The sequence below is a fragment of the Pristis pectinata genome, chromosome 6 (assembly GCF_009764475.1).
Source record: "Pristis pectinata isolate sPriPec2 chromosome 6, sPriPec2.1.pri, whole genome shotgun sequence".
NCBI lineage: Eukaryota > Metazoa > Chordata > Chondrichthyes > Rhinopristiformes > Pristidae > Pristis > Pristis pectinata.
This window is the reverse complement of record NC_067410.1, coordinates 34,057,797-34,079,353: the sequence shown is the minus strand read 5'-3', so window position 1 is coordinate 34,079,353 and position 21,557 is coordinate 34,057,797. Positions and strand designations below refer to the sequence as shown.

General features: G+C 41.2%; 1 protein-coding gene and 1 non-coding gene across 7 annotated transcripts in view; one reads left to right on the top strand and one right to left on the bottom strand.

Moving 5' to 3' along the window:
- Nucleotides 1-21,557, bottom strand: part of mitfa (melanocyte inducing transcription factor a) — a 211,086-nt gene that overhangs the window by 10,767 nt on the left and 178,762 nt on the right. For 5 of the 6 annotated variants that reach the window (XM_052017550.1, XM_052017552.1, XM_052017554.1 and 2 more), the window contains exons 5-6: nucleotides 6,733-6,828; nucleotides 4,202-4,319 (exon numbers count right to left, since the gene is read on the bottom strand). In XM_052017550.1, the coding sequence (XP_051873510.1) occupies nucleotides 4,202-4,319; nucleotides 6,733-6,828 (214 nt within the window). The remainder of the gene's footprint in view (nucleotides 1-4,201; nucleotides 4,320-6,732; nucleotides 6,829-21,557) is intronic. The other variant, XM_052017553.1, reaches the window with a different exon arrangement.
- On the top strand, nucleotides 19,847-19,973 carry LOC127572167 (U6atac minor spliceosomal RNA). Its single transcript, XR_007956596.1, has one exon. It is a non-coding gene; the product is annotated as a U6atac minor spliceosomal RNA (small nuclear RNA).

Genomic DNA, 21,557 nt, shown 5'->3' with positions numbered 1-21,557 from the left:
GCAAACATAGGTGGAAAATTCCCCAGTTATTACCATCAAAATCATTAATAGACTTTATGAAGTAAACACACAAATTGAATGTGGCTATTGAAGTATAAAATTTCATTGGTGGGTCAGAAGTCTTCACAAATGTGTATTTTGCTGTGTGGCTACTTCATGCTTGCCATAAAATAAACTACAGGACATGGCAGGAAAACTATGCAAGATACATCTTGGAATTATTGACTTGTCATCGTTTGCAATCCGTGTTCTGCAGTGAACGTGTACAAGTAATCCCATTGACTGCTCCCATCCAGACGCCTACTGATAAAAATAGATTTTTTTTCCACATCTTTTATTTAGGCTAAAATGAAACAGAAAGAAGTTGCTAATTGGTAATATTTAATATTCATCATGTTCTTGTGATTTTGGGAACATCTGTTCGCAGTCTGTGCTCAGCTATCTTTAGCCTATGACTTAACTAACCACAATTCAGGTCAATTTTAAACTGTCCCACCCTATTGTGCAGTTAAGATGGCTTTACTGACTAACCTCTACCTATCTCACTGCCATCCTACAGCTTGCAAATTACACTTTCCCTTCTGAAATGATACGAAGGACACCTTCTGGAAGATATGAAGCTCGTTTTATGCATATCAGTGTTTGGTGATGCCTCGAGGGGTGACTAGAATTTTAACCCTTACTGTTAAGTTTGCCTTGAGTAAAATTAGTCAATGTCAATTAGTCAAAAATGTTTTAAGCAGAACAAACACTATGAAAATCAATGTCACTGGTCTTGAATGGCAATAGAAGCGGCTTAAACTTAATTCCTTTTATTGACAATATAACGGGTATTATTAATAGAGAAAGTCAAAATTGGGCAGAGATATCAGCATTAATTCATTACCTACAAGCTGCAGAAATACATTTACTGACAAAATATGCTCCACAATAATATTTATTGTGTTAGTAAATAGGGCAATGCAGAATTGAGCATCCAAATTTTGTGGAGAAATGCTGGTATTTCCTTGCGAAAATGTCAACATTTTCTCTCATCAGTGTGAGCAACTTTTGGGACATCCACACAAATGTGGAAGTTCCAAAACTGTGCTCAGTATTTCACTAACATTCTTCAGGCTATGCTCTAAAGTTGAACTCCTTGGAGTTGAGCCAAAAAGCCCAAATGCGAGCGACCATTGGGCACCAGGTTGGATCTTTTGCAGGGAGTGTTTCCCCATTGATTCCAATCAAGAGGTAAGCCGCGAGTGTCTTCTGTAATTATTAGTGAATTTGGATGTTTTTAATTTTACATCTTCTTAAAACTTCCTTTTTACAGGACAGGAAATGATGTGGTGATAAAGGATGCATCAAATGTGTGGAATTCCTTCATGCAAAATCTAAGCTCAAGAACACATTTTTGAGACAGTATGTGCATTAATCACCCTTCTAACCTTCTGCAATTCTGTTTTGGAAGATTCAGTGGTTTAGAGATACAATTCGATAAAACAATTGGATTAAAGTTATTCTGCAATGTTGCACTTGAGATTTTAATCAGTGACAAATAAACATGGACAAGGTCCAGCAATGATAACAATTTACTATGTTATTGTAAGGTGTGACAAATATGCAAAAATAACTCAAGGACTTCAAAATTGAAAACAGCCGCACATATTAGAGCAAATGGCAAAAGGTTTAACAAGTAGGTTTTGTGAAGAGTTTACAGGAATATAGTAAGGTAACGTGGTCTAGAGGAGAATGTCAGTGCTTAGGATCCATGCACTTACCAAAGACAAAACTGCTAATATTAGAATGATTAAAACTAGATGGATGTAAAGGGCCTGAAACAAGTAGCCAAGAGACCTTCTTTGAGGCTGCTGTGAACTTGGTGGGGGTTAATAAGTTCCAGACTACTACTTGACTAACAAGCAAACTAGTACATAACCAGATAAGGAAAGTGAAAATGTGGTTGTAGTTGTGTTATAAGGGAAAGAGGAGTTCCATTGAAGAACTGAGCCATGAAGAAACTGTGTAATTGAGATTAACTCCACCTAAACCAGGTGAGGCCTAAAATCCTAGCAGAAGGAACCAAAGATTTCAAAATAATGAATGAAGGCAGATTTCAAGGCAGCGAGGATAAATACTATTAATAATATTTCCAAAACAAATAAAAGAGAGTCAGAAATAGTGGTTACTGAACTGCAGGCAAAAGGAAAATTAAATGTGTAAAGTTACTAAAGCTGGAGCAAGAAATTTGAAATATGTCAGTAATCTGAAAGACAGTTCGGAATTGCGGCCCAAATGAGCATTCTTTATACAAACATATGGAGTACAAGGAACAAATTCAAGTAACTACAGCCGCAAATTCAGCTTGGAGGATGTGATATGGCGATTGTTGGGCTTTCATGAACAATAGCAGTGACTGTGAATCAGGTTACATGGCTAAAGGCTAAATAGTATAGGTGAACAAATTGCCCCAGTGATCAAGGATAAAATCATTTCAATGATGAACGAATAATAATAAGAACTTAGAAGCCAGTGGTAAGTGGTACCATCATCTTCGTGGTAGAATGAAGAAACAGAAAATGATGCAAGACTCTAGTAGTTGTATAATAGTTCCTTCGAGATGGCAGAACTAGATACAAAGATTAGACAAGCAATTAATAAAGGCAGAATGGTTTTAATGGGAGGGACTTTAATTTTTCTGTAATAGAATACATCATGCCTGAAAGGTAGAGTATTCAGAATAGTTTTGTACAATGGTAAGTCCTATAACCAACAAAGACAAACCTTATAAGATTTATGTAACAGCCTAATGGTGTGAGAACATTTATCACTTAGTGAGCATAATGTGACAGAATTTAAAGCAGTGTTTGTAAAGAGAAATGCAAAGCAATTGAGATTCATGATTTGGACATGACTGACCTCCATCAAATGAGAGAGTAAACTGAGCAAACTGGGATGAATGGTTGAAGATTGGTGGGTGACATTCAAGAAATAATTTAATGCACTTCAGAACCAGTTTACACTGCTGAGGAATTCTATCATTAAAAAAGTACAAACAGAAATGCAAACAAAAAGGCAAAAACTAGCACAGATTGTGGTGACAGGTGGAGACACAAAGTACATCAAAATGTGACAAAACAATAGCAAAAAGGGAATATGTGAAGAGGCTAGAAGGTGGCATCAAAACCAACAGTTTCTTTCCATATAATTGTAAGGAAGATGGTAAAGGGCAAAGTGAATCCCTAAAATGGATAATGATAGTACTGTAAATGAAAATAAGGAATTGGCCAACAGAATGACAAATTTGTATTTACAACCAATGCAAAATTACCACAATTACAGTTGTAAATATTGGCACATGAAGATGACAGATTCCCAGGTCCAAACAGTTTCCATCCTAAGACTTTAGAAAGTAAGTTGCAGATGCCCTAAATATAATTTTCCAAAGTTCTCTCAATTCAGGAGCCATTCCTTCTGTGTAAAAAAAAACTGCACAACACTCTGCAATTTAACATTAGTGTGTGAGGAAAACTTGGGAATTATACAGCAGTTAAACTAGCATTGTTGCTGAGAAATTACTGCAATCTGTAATGGAGGACAGAGTGACAGAACATCTTTAAGTTTCAGTTGATAATATAGAGTCAGTGTGGCTTTGCAAGTTGTGATTGGTGAACTGGAAAGAATGTTTTGAAGATAACAAAAATAGAAGACAGAAAATATATGGATGTTACTTATATGTAATCAGTGAAGGCATCTGATGTTTTGTGGGTACTAGTTTGAGAACTTAGTTGGGGATTTTGAAATAATATTAAAAATACTGAATGAGCTCTAGTTACTAAATGTCAGTAATATTAACTTGAAATTTTTTTACTGCGCAGCATAGGCCCACTTAATCATTTGCCTATGTGTTTAATAATACTTAAAGCAACTCTTTGAATTCTGCTCTTCAACATCCAGATTTTGTTCAATTAATACAACAGCTAAATATTACCTGGAGTGCAATTTCTTGAATTTGCATACAGTTTTGCATCAGTAAAAGCACTCTTCATATTTTAATAGCCTTTCTTTCATATTTCTCTCCAGGTTATAATGACTAACAATGTTATTAATTCAATTTATATATATATTCTAAACACATTAATCCCTGTTGCCACAAGTACTAGAAAAATAAATCATTGTTAGGCGTGTTGGTTTTAGGAAAAAAAAAATTACATTGTACCTGTAAGTTCCCTTTTAATGTTTGGCAGATTCGCTGGACAGGAGTTGCTGATGGTAACAGTAGGAGCTGCCATTCCTGGATTGTTGTAGACATCTAGCATGTTACCAGGCACAGGCAACTGAAATGCAAAAGAATAACAGGTGTTGTTCACATTTATTATTACATGAGGGACAAAATTAATGGACACTTGGAAAGCTACAAGTTAAAGTCAGCATGATTTGTTAGAAGAAAAATCAGGTTTATCAACCTGATTTAACTTCACTTAATAAGGGCAATGAATGTAGCTTTCAAGGAACATTTTAAGTGCAAGGCAGAAATGTGGTGAATTACCGTCCAATGATACTCAAGAAGCTCAACTCCTGGGATAAAGCAGGTGTGTTGGTTGGTACCTCATGTACTGATTCAAAGTTTCACTCCCTGCAACACAGGGCATTTTGACCATTGTCTGTGAGACAGCAAAGATTTTTCAATGCTAGCTCCCAGACCCTCACCAAAAAAGGCAAGGACAGCAGGCATCTTGGAACACCAAATGTTACAAGCTTCACTTCAAGTCACCCACCAGCCCAACTTGTCACCAATCCTTCACCTTCACTGGATCAAAATCCTGCAGCTCCAAACCACATTATGGGAGTTATTTTAATACAGAGACTGTAAAAATATGCCTCATTTCCACTTGTTCATGGATAACTAGAGATATGCATTGAATTCCACTTCCCAGAAAATAATATAAAAACATTTCGAAACATAAACACCATGGCATTAAAGGGATAGTTGCAGCCTAAATTCAAAATTATATTGGGAACAGGGAGCAGGGAGTAGTAGTGAAATGGTCTTTTTCATAGTGGAGAGAAGTAGACAATAATGTTCAAGGATTAGGAATGGGACACATTCTCTTTTTGACCTACATTAATGGCCTGGGCAGAGAGAGATAGGGTATAATTTTAAAGTCTGCAAATCACACATAACTCAAGAATGTAGTAAACTGTAAGGTACAGAAGAGATTTAGGAGACCCTACCAAGGATATATGGGCAGTTCTGAGGGGAGACAAAAGACACAAAAGAACTTTCTTCTGTAGCAGTTGCTACCACGGAATGAACACAAGACACGAGTCGTAGAGTTTCAGAACAGAACTGGTTTATTTTCCCGCCTTGCGCAGGCCTTTTAAGGGAGACTGTTCCCGCCCAATGCAACCGGCAATGACGTATATGCTACGTCATCAAGTCTTTCCCGCGCGCGGGTTCTCCCCGTCGCTCGGGGAAGATGAAGGCCCCCCGCCATCTTGGGCCTCGCCGCTCCGACACCGTGTGACCCGACTGCCGAGCCGGTTTGCTTGCCCGGACGGTGAGTCGCTACACTTCCTTAAAATAAAGAAGCACTGCTTCTCCACATTGGCAGCAAGAATATCAGCTCCTGCCATATACTGGAATGATACTTCTGTCCTTGTGAAACCAGCTCTCGTTACAAAGTAGTTGCTTTTGATAGACAGGCAATTATTTATGTACAATGTTGCTTTCAAAATAACTTTTCATTATAAACTTCACTAATGTAAAATTGAGTGGACTTAACCAAGCTTAAATATAATTTATGAAACTTTCAAGATTACGAACTACTGTTTCAGATAATTACTTATTACCTTTACTGACAACCTTTTATGGCACTCAAAAGCAAAATTACATTTATATGGTACTTTATCTTGTCACATTAGAAATTTCCCACAGAATTTCAGATACAATGCTATGAATTTCAGTCCCTGATATTCTGTAGGTGTTGGCAGCAATCACTTTGCACAGAGCGTTACCTTACGAATTGAGATGAATGAACAAATAATTTATTTCAAACTATTAATATTTATTGCATTTGAAAGTGACCAGGTGAATAAACTGCAACGGGACTAGAAATGACAATTTGAAATGAATGATCATCTCGACTGAAGTTGCATTACTTCTTTCATGTTGAAAATCAAACCTTAACACCATCAAATGCTGCTGTTGAATCACAAAAGGGGAATAAACACAATCTTTGGATACAGGAAAATGTCAATTCCAAAGATTTAAATATTCATTTATTGAGTATATCTTTTCAAACACAATATTGAAATGACTCCAGACATACAGTATGTACTCTTAATTTATTTTTTCAGGTAATATGTTCAAGCACTAGTTTGGTTTTGTTCCTAAGTTGTTATGAGAAAAGCTGGATGGTAGCTTTAGTATTCACTGGCTATGATATTCCTTTGTGTAACATAGCTGTTAATATATTACTTGGAGAAGACTTGTATTAGAAATATGGAGTAAACTCTCCATCAAAACAAAAGTATCAGATTAATTAATTAGACACATCCAATGAAATCATAAACAAAATGTTCTGATAACACTGCCATCTTCTTTGTTTTAACTGATCCAACTTAATTCCGGGTGGCGTCAGCAAAAGGAACAGTAGTATGGCATGGGAGAGGGAACTACGTGGCAAAGTTATGGAAAAGAGATAAGAGGAAAAACCAATCAGAATCAAATCTGAGGTAGAAAATTACCGTATTAGCCATTGGAATTCCTGGGTCCATCAGTCCAAGGATATCATCATTATAACTTGACTCCAGGCTAATAATGTCATCAATGACATCGTCCATCTGTGACAACCAGCAGAAGAAAAAAAACATAAGAAACAACCAGAAGCATAAGGCCTCGTATGCCTTGAGTTAATAGGGACTAAATTTGATTGCCCCTGACAACAGGCTTGCCTTTTTTTTTAAATGGCATGAAGGCAATTGAGCAACTTCATTATTCTTCCTACTAATTACAATGTGAACATAGTATCCCGCAATGCTAACCTCACTGTTCATTAGCTGGGTGCTCTAACAGGAGTTACTGCCACGAGTGGCTAGTACCAGTTAAAGGTAGCTTGCACCTCTTGAATAGGAGATGAATTGTGACTGGCATGCATTTAACAACTGAAACAGACCTGCAAAACTTTTCAGAGTACCATGGCATGCTTTGTATTTTCAGATGCTAGAATGAAGGCTTTGTTGATGAAAGAAATGCATCCTGTAATCACAGGGGGCAAGAAAGCCTTTGAGGTACTCAAGGCAGTGGGAGCAGGAACTCCTGTAGGTCAACTCCAGAAATTAAGCTAAGAGGACATGAACACAGTTCAAGAAGAACTTAGTAAATCAATTATTCACTCATCAGATTAACAAACGCTATTTCTGTTAACTACCATAGGTACTGGCACAACCCATCACATCCTCATCACTCACCTCCTCTATCAATCAGGCTTAATACCCAAAATTATGTGCTCCATAACACACAAAACACTGGTACAAACTTCAGATCTACACCTGGCGGCTTGTGCATGCTGACAATTGTTCATCTAAGGCAACCAGATCGCGCAAGCGCAATTTTCAACATTCACCAAAACAATTTAATCTCTCAAGAAATGAGCCGACAGATAACTTCAGGCAGCAACTAAACAGCAAGAACAGATGTGTCCAGATGTCCTAATATTAAGTGGTGCTAATCCCCAGGAATTCTAATCAGTGTGATGTCGCATCGCTGAGTCCATGGTTGGCAATGAGCTGGAAAGAATAAGATGATATCCTCCTATCTAATCCTTTTCACATCCTACTTTCCCTTCAACTCACATACCCTACTGACCTACAAGTTGCTGATGGCAGCACTGTCTTCAAGTTACTTTTCTTTACCCCACAGCATAACCTAAACCCTGTGCCTTTTCCATTTCAGATACCAAAATTACTTCAGCCGGCCAAACAATCAAGGAAGTGAGAGAAGATAGTGATCATGAGGACCCATCTTTAACTGCAACCCATACTTGCACTCACCAGCTCAGTTAGTGAAACAACATGTAATTTGGAAGGTAGCAATGAGGCAGAATTTGCAGGTGGCGAGTCATTGGGCATAAGTGGTTTACAGCCAGGGCAGAAGAAAGGATAATGAAGATGGCTGTTCACTTGAAGGTTGCACACAAGCTCTCTTTCAAACAATTCAGTTTTTTTTCTAAATATTCATTTATGATGTGTGGCGTTCAGCAACAAAATGAACCAGTTTGCTTTATTCCTGATTTGCAATTGAGTAGGTAGTGGTGTATGCCTTGAATGAGTCCTACTGGTGAAGACAGTATTTTTGAGGAGGGAGTTCCAGGATTTCAACCCAGTAACAATATTGGAAAACTGACACATTCCCCAGTTAAGATGTTGTGTTGACTTGGTTAAGAACTTGCAGCTGGGGATGCTCCTCCTACCCCTTCTGCCCTGTTCATTCTTGGTGGTAGAGATGGTGGCTTTGGGAGTTGCTGTTAGAGTAGTGCAGATGAGAAACTGCAGTGTACTTATAGATAGTACACATTCAGCTATGATGGCCTAATGCTGGATGAAGTAAATGTTTAGGGTGTTTAATGGAATGGCAATCAAATGGGCTGATTTGTCCGGGATGGTATCAAGCTTCGGGTATCGTCAGAGAAGCATTCATCCAGGCATGTATTCCACCACATTCCTTATTTATGCTTTGTTGAAAGCAGAAAAGCTTTGGGGAATCAGGAGCCAATCATCACAGGATACTTGGCCTCTGACCCACTTAGCTGTGGCTGACTCTAATTGAAATACCCAAATAAATTTCTAGTCAATGATGATCCCAACGACTGTGACTGTATTATGAAATGCTTGGTGCATTCAAGCCTGCCAGAAAGCATGTGTTCGATGTCAAGGAGCATGGAAGAGTCTGCCAGCAGTCTTGCACAAGGCTTTGAGCACAGCTTGTAGCACCATTCATTATACTGTAGCTTGAAAGTGGTGTTTAACCCAGTTTGCTAACTTGTGACCCCAACCATGATGCAGCAGCTAATGCCAAAGTCACAGCTTCCGTTATAGCACAAGCAGAGACCATCCATGTCAATATTGTAGCAGAAGCTCAGACTGCTGCTCCTGTGTATCTGGATACATTGATACCAGCCCAGCAATTTGTCTTCCAAGAAAATTATTCCGTTTGCTAAGGTGCTGCCCTCAGGCAGTGGCTTCATCAAGAACAAACTTGTGCCCACTCTAAGAGAACCTTCATCCTCCCTTGCTGTTGTCCATCAGGCAGCCAGTTTGGATTACTATAGTCCAAGAAGAGATGGCATTGTCTGATCCACTGGAAGTCAGCACCTCACCTCTGCCCATGCTGCAAATATTGGGACAGTATGAGCAGGAGCAAAGGCACTAAACAAACCGAGAGAGGTGATTGACTTTTGTATGGAATGTGACACGAGTGAATGGTTGGATTTTGGGGGATGGTTTCATCAGGATGGGCTGCCCTTTCATTCTCTGCTATTTAGCACATTTTGGAATTCTGCATCTGTTCACTACAACGAGGACGTATGGAATGCACCAGAGGTCAGATACTGGGCCAAGCATTAAGCAACAAACCTATTTATTTGAATGAGGTCACCCACCTTCATTATAAGGTAAGGTTAACTTATTGTTTTGTGTATTTTTCTTTACTATAAATTTATGTTTGAAATCAGTTAACAGTGGTGTAATGTATTTATTATATTTAATTACTGTTTAAGTTTCTTGTAATTTTAACCCATTTCAATTGTTTTCAAATCTCTTCGGGTATCAGAAACATATGGAACAGTGCAAGGTGCCTTTGACAACAGTGAGAGCTGCAGGTGAAACCTCTAGTTCTGCCACTTAAGGCTTGGCCATTACCTGTGGCTTTTCCTACCTCATGGAATGATGACAGAATGGAGACCACCGCCCCCCCCCCCCCCCAATATGGCCTCATCCCATGGCTACCTCAGCTGGTGAGTGCAGCTCCAGGGTTAGTGTTGGAGCCAAGAGAGGGCAGTGAGGTAGACAAGCACAATAAGACCCAATATACAAGTCTTGTTTGGAATATATTGTGCTGACTTTTATTGTGTATTGTGGACAAGGGGTCATTGCAATGGTAAGTGACAGAGGATGGAAAGGCATGTTGGTGAATGGGACTGGGATTGTGGTTATTCATAGTGAACTAGGGAGAGATGTTCATGGGCTGCCAGACAGAAAGAAGCTGTTTAGCTTCTCAGCTGCCCTCAAGTTTCTAGTGTCTCACGAGTCCCACCGTGCAGCAAACCACTACCAATCTTGACACCTGGTCTGTTGGGTGTTGTGGGGCTCTTCCAGGATGTTTGAAGTGGTGGGCAAGTGTTTTCCCACCACTGGGATAGCAATACGTTTTGTATTGATGAGACAATGAAGATTGCTGTTTTGGTATACCCCTATTTTACTCCATAGCTTTCCACTGACAGCACTATTTTCACGTGTGCACGCAGCCCAGATTAACTTGGGCTCAAAAGCCAGAACCATGCCATCAGCAATTAGCTCTGGCATCCTTTGGTTTGCCATGGTGGTTCTAGAGCAACTGGCATATTAGATTGTTGCAGAGTGAAGCATCATGCATGCTGACAGGATACAGACATTAATTTTATGATTCATTGCTTGTGGATTTTGAAAGAGTCAGATACCTTTGAGACCCAGGATGGGGCAGTATTGACTTGCAACACCTATACAAAGATGTACATCCTGTCAATTCTATCTTGCACCATGAGGAAGCAGACAATCCTTAACGTAGCATGTTGTGTCTGTCCGTCTTCCTCCTAATGAAACTCAATAAAATGTGGTCAACTCTCCTTGAATGGAAAACATCAGTACCCTCCAATGCAGAGGTGCCATAACTATCTACAGTTCAAGTTAGGAAGGAGTGAGAGACATGAAAATTCATTACTATTCAGCTGGCAATGTAGCCCATGCTCTGCTTTTGAGAGTTACTGCTGTGATTACAGAAAGAAAGCAGAGAGAACATCTTAGTGGAAGTTCAACTGCCTCACACATGATGCTTATGTGAGGTCCAGGAGTGAGAACTGTTCCACTACCTTATCAGCAGATTTGATTTCTTGCCTGACTTCTTCAGTGTCTCCTCTTCTAGAAGAATGTCCATAACATGGCCTTTGCTCAATTAGCCAGATGTGTTGTATTCCATTAGGTAAACCTATTAATGCATCTGTTTAAGGGAATAGTTGGTTTGTTCAGAAGCCTCACCAACAAAAATTCTTTCAACATCTGCAATATCTCAACATGCAGAAAGGTTGAAACTGCACAAATTCAACCAGCTATGAACCGGAGAGCAATTGGTGATACCTTTAAATAGTGCTGGTGCATGGTCCTTTCTGCTGCTCCAAAACGGCATTTCTGGCATCAAATTAATGTTGGATGTTGATTAAAGTCATAATCTGCCAACTCTGTATAATTTTGACAGGCAGTCAGGACATGATGTATTCCATAAAGTATGTGCAAGTGCTGTAGATGCCATTTTTGTACATCAACCTCAGCTATAGTACCTAAACAATGGGCAGTATCTATCCAAATTTTGGCCCGAGAGTTTTTTCATTTCAAAAACACCTTTGATCTATTCATGGTAATATGTTTAAAGATGAATCATTTATAGCTTGGGAGCAATATGTGAGATCACACAAAACCTTCTTCTTGTCTTAGAACTTGTTAAAATTATCACCATCACAGCCATCTGTTTTATCAGTGTTCTTTTCATGAGCAGAGGACTGTCAATCTAAATTTAACATTAGTTATCAGTCGTAATCATTATTGTTTAACATTCCCAACAAACTGCTAGTTTTCTCCAAGCAAAGATCTGTGTGATGGTAAAATGAATTCCAAACATTATGGGGTGGATTTACCTATAATACTGTAAGTTTCAATTCCCCCAACCATTACCACCTTGATGCTTTCTCAAAACGAGCAGGTCTAAGTTTCATCTTTGTCCATCAATGGGTGTGTTTTGCTGACTTTGTTTCTGAATCCATTAATTCACTATCCTCGTTTTTTCCTCTTGATTTTACAAACTTCTTGTCTATTTATCCTGCTTTGCTTCTGGCATCATGCCTCAGTTTTTTTTGTCCTTTTCCAAGTATTCTGCACCTCAACTTCTCAGCATCCTGCTCCTGAGTTGTTATTCCTCCTAAAACAAAGCTGTAGCTTCCCTTTGTGCTTTTGTTGACACTCAACACTGGCTCCTTCAATCCATCTCACTGTTAATCACATCAATCTCCTTCCCTTTCAAATCATTCCTCCCAGTACTGAAACTATGATTTCTGGCAAAGCTTCCTTTTCACTCTCTGTGTTCCCTCTGAAAACACCCATTCACTTATGAACGGCAAGATCCTAGTTTATAGTTATCGTGAACGACTGCATTGGTACCATAGCTTTGACAAACACCTGAATGATGCACAATGTCACCTTCTTCCTAGTGCAATGCATCTACCTGGTTGTCCCTTCCACCACAGGCTCTGCTCAAACTGTTGCAGTCTTACCACCAAAGCATGACTTGATTTGCCCTACACCTCTGGCACTTCCTCCTTCTTTGTGTATCTCATCTTGTTCACTCCCCTCAGATCTTTTTTTTAATCCATATTCTACACAGTACTATCAAGTTTTCTTACCAAGACACACACAAGGTTTTCCTTTGTTCCAAGTGAATTCTCATCCTCAGTAATTTCAACCTCTTCATGCTATTCATCATGTCTTCACTCATCTGAGTTCTTTCCCTCCTGTCCAGCTCCCTCCATGTAACAACCAATACCACCTGCCCACCCCCCCCCCCCCCCCCAAAATCATACTCCTGTATCAGGGCTGTACCTTGTGTTGTTGCATGAGACCTTGCCACTCCCATTGTAGCAATCATAAACACGGCCATTTCTGATCTCACATTATTGCACCTTCTCCCATCCTGCTTCCGTTCTATTTCTTCAGCATCGTTGTATCTGTTCTGATAATGCAATCCACACCAGTGCTTCTGACATGTCTCCATTTTTCCTTAACTGTGGATTCTCCTCTGCCATAATAGATGGGGCTATCAATTGTATCCACTCCATTTCCCATACTTCAGCTCTTACCCTCTCTCCTCCTACCCAGAAAAAGAGTAGGATTCCCCTTGTTCTCATGTTCCACTCCACTCAGCTACACATTCAACAGATTGCCCTCTATGATTACTGCCACCTTCAACATTATGACACCATTGGATATATCCTCCTCTCCTCTTCCTTTCCATGCCCACTTCATGACTCCCTGGTTCATTCTTCTATCTCTACTGACAGCTACTCACCTTCACATGCAGCACCTGCCCTTTTAAAGCTTCCCTTCCCACTGTCCAGAGACCCCAATATACCTTGTAGGTGAGGCAGCATTTCACTTGCACTTATTCCAATTTAGTGCATCACCTTAGTTGTGCACAATTTGGTCTCCTCTGCATTGGAGAAACCAAATACAAATTGGGTGACTCTTTTGCAGAACATCTCCATTCAACCTGCAAGGGTGACCCTCAGCTTCCAGTACCTGTCACTTTAATTTTCCATCCCACTCTGTCTTTGGCCTCTTAAACTATTCCAATGAAGCCCAATGCAAGCTCAAGGGAAAACACCTCATCTTTCTTCTGGATACGTTGCAATGCTCAGAACTGGATATTTAATTCAATAACTATAGTTGGCCAGCATTTCCAGTATGCGTCAGAAGTGGCCAGTTCTGATGTTAAATCATCAACCTGTAATATTAACTCAACTTTTCTCTCACCAAAGATGCTACCTGACTAGCTAAATATCTCCAGCGTTTTCTATTATTTCAGATGTTCACCAGCTGCTGGATTCTGCATCTAATAATTCTAATATTAGTTTTTCCTCACCTCTGCTCTCATTTATCTCCCTATATTTATACTTCCTCTAGACAGCTCAGCTATGATCAACAAGCCTTCATCACCTTCTCTCAAGAGGCACCAACACCATCTGCACCCCTTTCCCTTTTCGGAAACTTAAAACCATTTGTATTTTTTACTTTTCCCAATTCTGATGAAAGGCCATCGACCTGAAACACTAAACCCGTTTCTCTCTGCATCGATGCTGCCTGAACTAAAGTCATAGAAAGATACAGCATGGAAACAGACCCTTCTGCTCACTATTAACCACCCATTTACACTAATCCTACACTACTCCCATTTGTTATTCTCCCCACATTCTTATCAACTTTCCACAAATTCTACCACTCACAATATACACTCGGGTCAATTTACAGTGGCCAATTAACCTGCCAATCTGCACGCCTTTGGGATGTTGAAGGAAACTGGAACACCCAGTGGAACCCACTTGGTCACAGGAAGAACATGCAAATTCAACAGAGACAACATCAAAGCTCAGGATTGAACCTGGGTCTCTGGCGTTGTAAGATGGCGATTCCGCCAGCTGAGGCATTGTGCTACCTCTGAACATTACTGAGTATTTCTAACATTTTCTGTTTTATATTTCTAGCATTGGCAGGTTTTTGCGTTTGGGTTGCATTTCCAATTGTTTTTTGTAACTAGTAGATATAAAATGGTCACTTTCATGTTAGGAGGCTATGACTATTTTGATGTTACAGAGATTGGGCTTGGGCCCCAGCTGTTCACAATCTATCAACAATTTATAATGAAGGGATCAAGTGTAATATCTCCAAGTTTGTTGGTGATTCAAAGCTAAGTGATCATGTGGGCTGCGAGAAAGATGTAGAGGCTTCAGGAGAATATAGACAGGTGAAGTGAAGGGGCAAGGACACGGCAGATAGAATCCACTTAGGTAGAAAAAATAGAAAAGTAGAATACTTTCGAAATGGTGAAAGATTGAAAGGCGCCTGTGTTCAGAGAGACATGGGTGACTTGAAGTTAATGTGCACATTCACCAGGCTATCAGGAATACAAATGGTATGTCGACAAGAGTAGGGACATCTTGATCCAATTATATAGAATCCTGATGAGAATAAATCTGGAATACTGTGGTTTAGTCTCCCTTCCCAAGGAAGGATGTATCTACAATAGATGAAATGCAGTGAAGGTTCACCAGATTTGAGTCCTGAGATGGTGGCTTTGTCATAAGAGGTGAGATTAAGCAAGCCTGCACCCTCTTGGGTTTGGAAGGATGATAAGTGATCTCATTGAAATGTTCAAATTAAGGGGCTTGTCAGGGTAAATTGTTGTGTCTTGAACCAGTAGTCAGTCTCAAGGGCCAATCAGTACTATGAGCAAATCTCTTCAGCCAGAGAGCAAGTCTCTGATTATATTTAAGACAGAGATGGATAGATTTTTAAACATTAAGGAAGCCGAGGGATATGGGATTAGTGCAGAAGACTGGCACTGAGATGTAAGAACAGTCATGATCCCATTGGTGGAGTAGGTACAAAGATACAAATGGCCTCCTTCTGCTTCTATTTCTTATGTTATTATGGTAAAATCCTTCAGTCCTTCAACTGACACTGACATGAATGAAAATGCAGACAACTGGTTTAGCCACTTACTGCCAGATCTATTGAGCACTCCTATCATCTGTCAGAACTTATAACTATCACAAGAATGTTCTGGAATACAAAGATGATCCTTGACTACTTTGTTGTATTCTGCTGCTCTAGCTCTGAATTCATGTCTTTCTCTAGTTTCTCCTTTATCTTCGTTCCCAAGTTCAAGTTGTCTATCATACCCGTCTTCTCCTCCCTCAACCCTAATCTCACAAAATTGCTGACCAGATTTTTTTTTGGCTCCTTAATGGCCACTAGTTTTAACTGTTAACTCTCCTCAAGTACAGCTGTCTTCTTCAGATTTGACACCACCATCATAGGATGGATCCATTTTATTTTAACTTAGTTTGAAAGAGAAAAAACATTGTTTATTTTGTATCAACAGCAACTTATGTAGATTTTTTAAACATCTCTGAAGACAGAGACATTAAAACACCACTAAAAGTGCCTCTCAGTTTTGACAGGAGATAAGGCTCCACCCCTCAGTCTTGCCTCCTATTACAAGCCATCAGGAAATTCAGAGAATGGGCCTTTGTTGAACACTGGTTGAGATCCAGACACCATTGAGGCCATGGTATGACTTGATGCCCTACTCCCAGAGCTACCATCAGTACATGCAGCACTCCACATCTGCCCTAAGAACTATGGAGAGTGAGCAGAATCCAGCTCATTTCAGTCCAATGCTTTCCACCCCACCACAAAACTCTGTTTCCCCAGGTACCAACTCTGTCTCTCAAGATCAATAGCCTCAGACTGAGCCAAAACCATTCACAACATCAGTGTTATTTTGATCATGTGTTACTTCCACACCATGTAAAAATGTCTATTTCCAAGCCCATACCATCACCCAACTCCACTGAAGTCTTTTTGCAATCTGTGCTAATATCCATATGTGCCACAACATCAATTTGTTTTGATAATGCCCTTGTGAAGTGCCTCCAGATATTATTTCTGATTAGCTCCAGATATTATATAAATGCATACTGTTGTTGTCATCAGTGCATTAGCTGCCTTAATAAAGCTTGTCCAATTTTCATTCCATCAGTTGCAGAAGTCAGGGAAAAGTGATTCCTTCAATCTGGAATGTTCTGAAATTCATGTCCCTAAGTTGAAAGACTGATCCCACCTTTTTATTGCCAAGCTAGAAATATTACAGCTAAAGAACAGAGGGGTTCTACATGAAAACAGGTCAATCCCAAAGGTAGGCCTTTATTACATATAAAAACTGGCATTGCATCTCAAAAATCTTCACAGATAAGTACAGAAAATTGATACTATACCAAAAGGAAAGATTCAGGGGTACATCCAAATATTTTTGCAAAGTACATTTTAAGTCTTAAAGTAGGAAAAAAATGATGTCAAGGTAGTAGTGCTTGACAGAAACTGCAGAAAATTACAAAGATGGGGAAGAGCGAGATCACAGATGGATTTAAAGACAAGGATAATCATTTTACTTTGAAGCACTGGAAGTCAGCATATAGGCAGCAGGCAGAAGCCCTCAACAGCAGCTACCTGCTGTGCACTCCCTTTGTGCTGTTCTGGCCCTGATCTGGTCATGAGCAGCTCCCCCCCGCCCCCGCACCCCCCTACATCCCCTCTCTTCTATCGCTCAGTGTGGGGCATCAGATTGATGATATGGTGGCACATTAGGTAAGTCCTGGACTAAAATCAGAGAGGTAAGTTCAACCCCCACCGGGTTAATAATAAGGAAGTTAAGAAAAACTAATCTTAGTGATGATGTCAAAAAACTTACACACTGTTGTAAAGAAAACCCTTCTGTTCCACTTATGCCCTACCGAGAGAGAATCTGCCATCCTTTCCAGTCTCTGCTATGATGCAGACTTTCGATTCTTACCTGACCTCTGAAATGATCAAGCAAATTGCTCCGTTGTACCACAACCACTATTTTAAAATAGTAAAAAGGATACATTGGGATGGACCACCCATCATCAACCCAAGCACCAAAGAGTTTGCCTTGCAGCTCAGTCAATCCTGCAAAGTATTCCTCATAAGCATCCAGGGACTGGTGTCTAAACTGAGAAAGCTATCCTCTCAGTCAAGCAACAGCCTAACATTGTCATCCTGACATAACCACAGTTCAGAGACAGACAACATGCCAGACTCCTATATCACAATCCAGGAGTAGGTCCAATCCCACTGGCAGGACAGATCCACGAGAGGGGGGAGGGTACGGAAATGTGCAGGTGATGGACTGGGCCTGGGAGGTCTCAATGTCGACCCTAGACCATGAAGTCTGTGGCACCAATTTAAACACAGCAAAGAAATCTCTTGATACCACCTACCATCCTCCCACAGTTGATGAAGCAGTGCTCCTCCATGTTGAAAAACACTTGAAAAAAAGCATTGAAAATAACAAGGGCACAGAACATCCATCAGCAAGATTGGATTGATAACGCCACCGCTGACCAAGCTGCCTGAGTCTAGAAGGACGTAGCTGCGAGACTGGATCTCCTGTAGGTAGGGAGTGAATTCACCCTCACCTAGGTACCCCTGGCAGATGCTTCTGCCCATAAGAACATTGGTAGAAATGACCACACACAGTTTTTGTGAAGACAAAGTCCCATCTTCACGTCAAGGTCACTCTCCATCCTGTGGCATTACAATTATGCTAAATGGTATAGACAAGGAACCAGATCTGGCAGTTCACAATGGAGTTCCCATGGACCATTGGAAGCAGCAGAAATGTACCCCACAAAATTTGTAACCTAGTATACTTCTCAGAATACAATTGCTATGAATCCCAGTTTAATATGAAGATGGACTATCAACAGGCCTACCTAAGTGCAAAAGCAAACTGCTAGAGGAACTCAGCAGGTCAAGCAGCTTCTGTGGAGGCTAAGGGATGGTTATGTTTCAGGTCAAGAGCCTACATCAGGAATGAGAATGTAAAATGAAGATAGCCAGTAATAAGAGGAAACACATAAGGAAGGGATGATGGGCAGATAGACTCAGATCGGGAGAGGATAGGAAGGCTAGACCAAGGGAGAAGAAACACAGGTGGATGTGTGTGTGTGGGTGATGGACAGATGGAACCAGATAGGGGAGGGTAATGAATCTAGGTACCGGGGGGCGGGGGGGGGGGAGTGGGCGGTGGGAGGAGGTGTGGCAAAGACTAACAAAGAGACAGACAACCTAGGTGGACTGATAGGAGTGGGAAACCAGCACTGGGGATGCGGGTTACCTCAAACTGGAAGACTTGATGTTCATACCCCAGGATGGGAGGCTACCCAAGTCGAATACGAGATGTTGTTCTTCTACTTCGGGTTTGACCTCACTGTGGCAGTGAAGGCCGAGGACAGACAGGTTGATATGGGAATGGGGAGGGGAGTTGAAATTACTTGCAACCAGAAGCTCAAGATGGACATTGCAGACAGAGTGCAGGTGCTCCACAGAACAGTTGCCTAGGCTACCTTGGTCTCACCGATGTAGACGAGGCTACACTGAGAGCGCAGAGTGCAATAAAAAAGGTTGGAGGAGGTGCACATGAATCTGTCCTCATCTGGCAGAGCTGTTTAGGTCCCTGGATGGTGGTGAGGGAGGAGCTGTATGGACAAGTGTTGCACCTACGGCTGCAGGGGAAAGCGCCAGGGAACGGGAAGCGGTGGGTGGGGAGGGATGAGCAGGCCAAAACGACACAGAGAGAATGGTCCCTGCGGAAAACAGAAAGGGCGGGAGAGGGGACGATGTGACTGGTGCGATCCCATTGCAGCTGGCTGAAATGGTGAAGTTTGATACGCTGGACACAGAGGCTAGCCGGGTGCAAAATGAAGACCAAAGGAACTCCATCTCTGTTCCGTCTGGAGGGAGGGTGAGAGCAGATGTCCAGGAAATGGAGGAAATGTGAGCGAGGCCCCATCAACTACGGTAGAGGGAAAGCCATGTTTCCCGAAAAAGGAGGACATTTCAGAACTGCTGAAATAGAAAGCCTCATCTTGAGAACAGATGCAATGGAGATGGAGAAATTGAGAGAAAGGGATGGTGTCCTTACAGGAGACAGGGTGAGAGGAGGTGTAATTGAGGTAGCTGTGGGAATCAGTGAGTTTATCGTAGATATTGGTGGATAGTTTGTCTCCTGAGCTGGAGACAGAGAGATCCAGAAAAGGGAGTCAGTATAATAAATGGTCCAAGTGAATTTGAGAGCAGGCTGCAATTTCGTAGCAAAGATGATACATTTGAGGAGTTCTGCATGAGTACAGGAAACAGCACCAATGCAGTCATCAATGTAATGGAGAAAGAGTCGGGGGGGGGGGGGGGTTGCTAGAGAAGATTTTTGTATGAAAGGAGAGAAGGTTAGCACACCTCTTGATAAGGATGGAAGGAGTCCTAGTGGCCTTACAACACACAAATGGTTAAGGCATTGCCATCTACTTAGTGGAGGGGTGCTAGAGAAGATTTGAAACAAACACTGTTCCATGTAGCCAATGAAAAGACAGCTCGGCTGGAGCCCATGCGAGTGTCCATGGGCACACCTTTAATTCGTGGAAAGTGGGAGTAATTAAAAGAGAAGTTGTTTCAGGTAAGAAGAAGTTCTGCCAGGTGGATGAGAGTGAGTTGAGGCCAGCTGTCAAAACTGTGGACGGCATGAGTGGTGTCCCAGATGGAGGTGGAAGGGAACTGGACAAGGGGAGAGAGGATAGAGTTGAGGTATGAAGAGACATTTGGTGGGAAAACAGCAGGCAGGAACAATTGGTCTACCCAGAAAATCTGGTGTTTGTGGATCTTTGGTAAGAGATACAAGTGGCAGTCCGGGTTTGGGGTATTATCAGGTTGGAAGCTGTGGAGGGAAGATCTCCTGATGCGATAAAGTCTGTGATCTACCTAAATGAGATGCTAATCTGGTCAAACCATAACAAAGGATCATCTGTGGGCTAAACAACAAAAAAAACAATACTGCAATAGACAAAGCTAAATTATCATCAACCAATGGATCAAATCACAGCCCTGAACTTCTGGCACATCTAGTGGTGAAGGTTGGTGGATAACTAAACAGCTAACAAAAGGAGCACCTCACACTCAGTGATGGCTAGGCCCAGTATGTGAAATGCTAACGACAAGGCTGAAGCATTCACAATCATAAGTGCCAGGTGGATCATCCATCTAGCCGCCTTCCTGTGGTCCCCAGCATCACAGAAGTCATTCCTCAGCAACTTTGATTTATTCCATGTGGTCAAGAAATGGCTGAGAGCACTGGATACAGTACAGGCAAGACACAAGACAACATCCTGGCTGCAGTACTGGAAGCCTGTGCTCCACAATCCCTAAGCTGGCCCACAACATTTACGATGCTGGTATTTATCCAATAAAGTGGAAAATTGCCCAGGTCTGTGCTGGACAATCCCAGTCTGGCTAATTACTGCCAATCAGTTTTTTTCTCAATCACCTGCAAGTTGATGGAAACTGGAGACACAAGAGACTTCCAATGCTAGAATCTGAACCCAAAAACAAACTGCTAGAGAAACTCAGCAAGTCAGGCAGCATCTGTGGAGGCAGAGGGATAGTCAATGACTTGGGTCATGACCCCGCAATCAGGACTTGTGGAAGGAAGATGTTGGCTTCTAAAGCAAGTCAGAGACTGGGTATACTGCAATAAGTGACTCATCTCTGAACAACCTATAGCCTTTCCACTTTCTTCAAGGAGTAAATTGTAGCCACCTGCAATATTCTTTATTTGCCTGGATGACTGAAGCTCCAACAATGCTCAAGCAGCTTGACACCATCCAGAACATCGCAGCCTGCTTGACTGACACCACATTCATCACCCTGAACAATCATTCCATCCACCGTCAGTGCACAGTAGCCAACATGTGTACAATCAACAAATTGTACTGCAGCTGCTTGCCTAGGTTACTCTGACACCATCTCCCAAACCCCTGTGACTACTCCACAGAGAAGGACAAGGACAACAGATGTACGGGATACAACCACCTTTAGGTTGCCCGCCAATTCGCACACTATCTGGTCTTGGGAATGTTCACCAT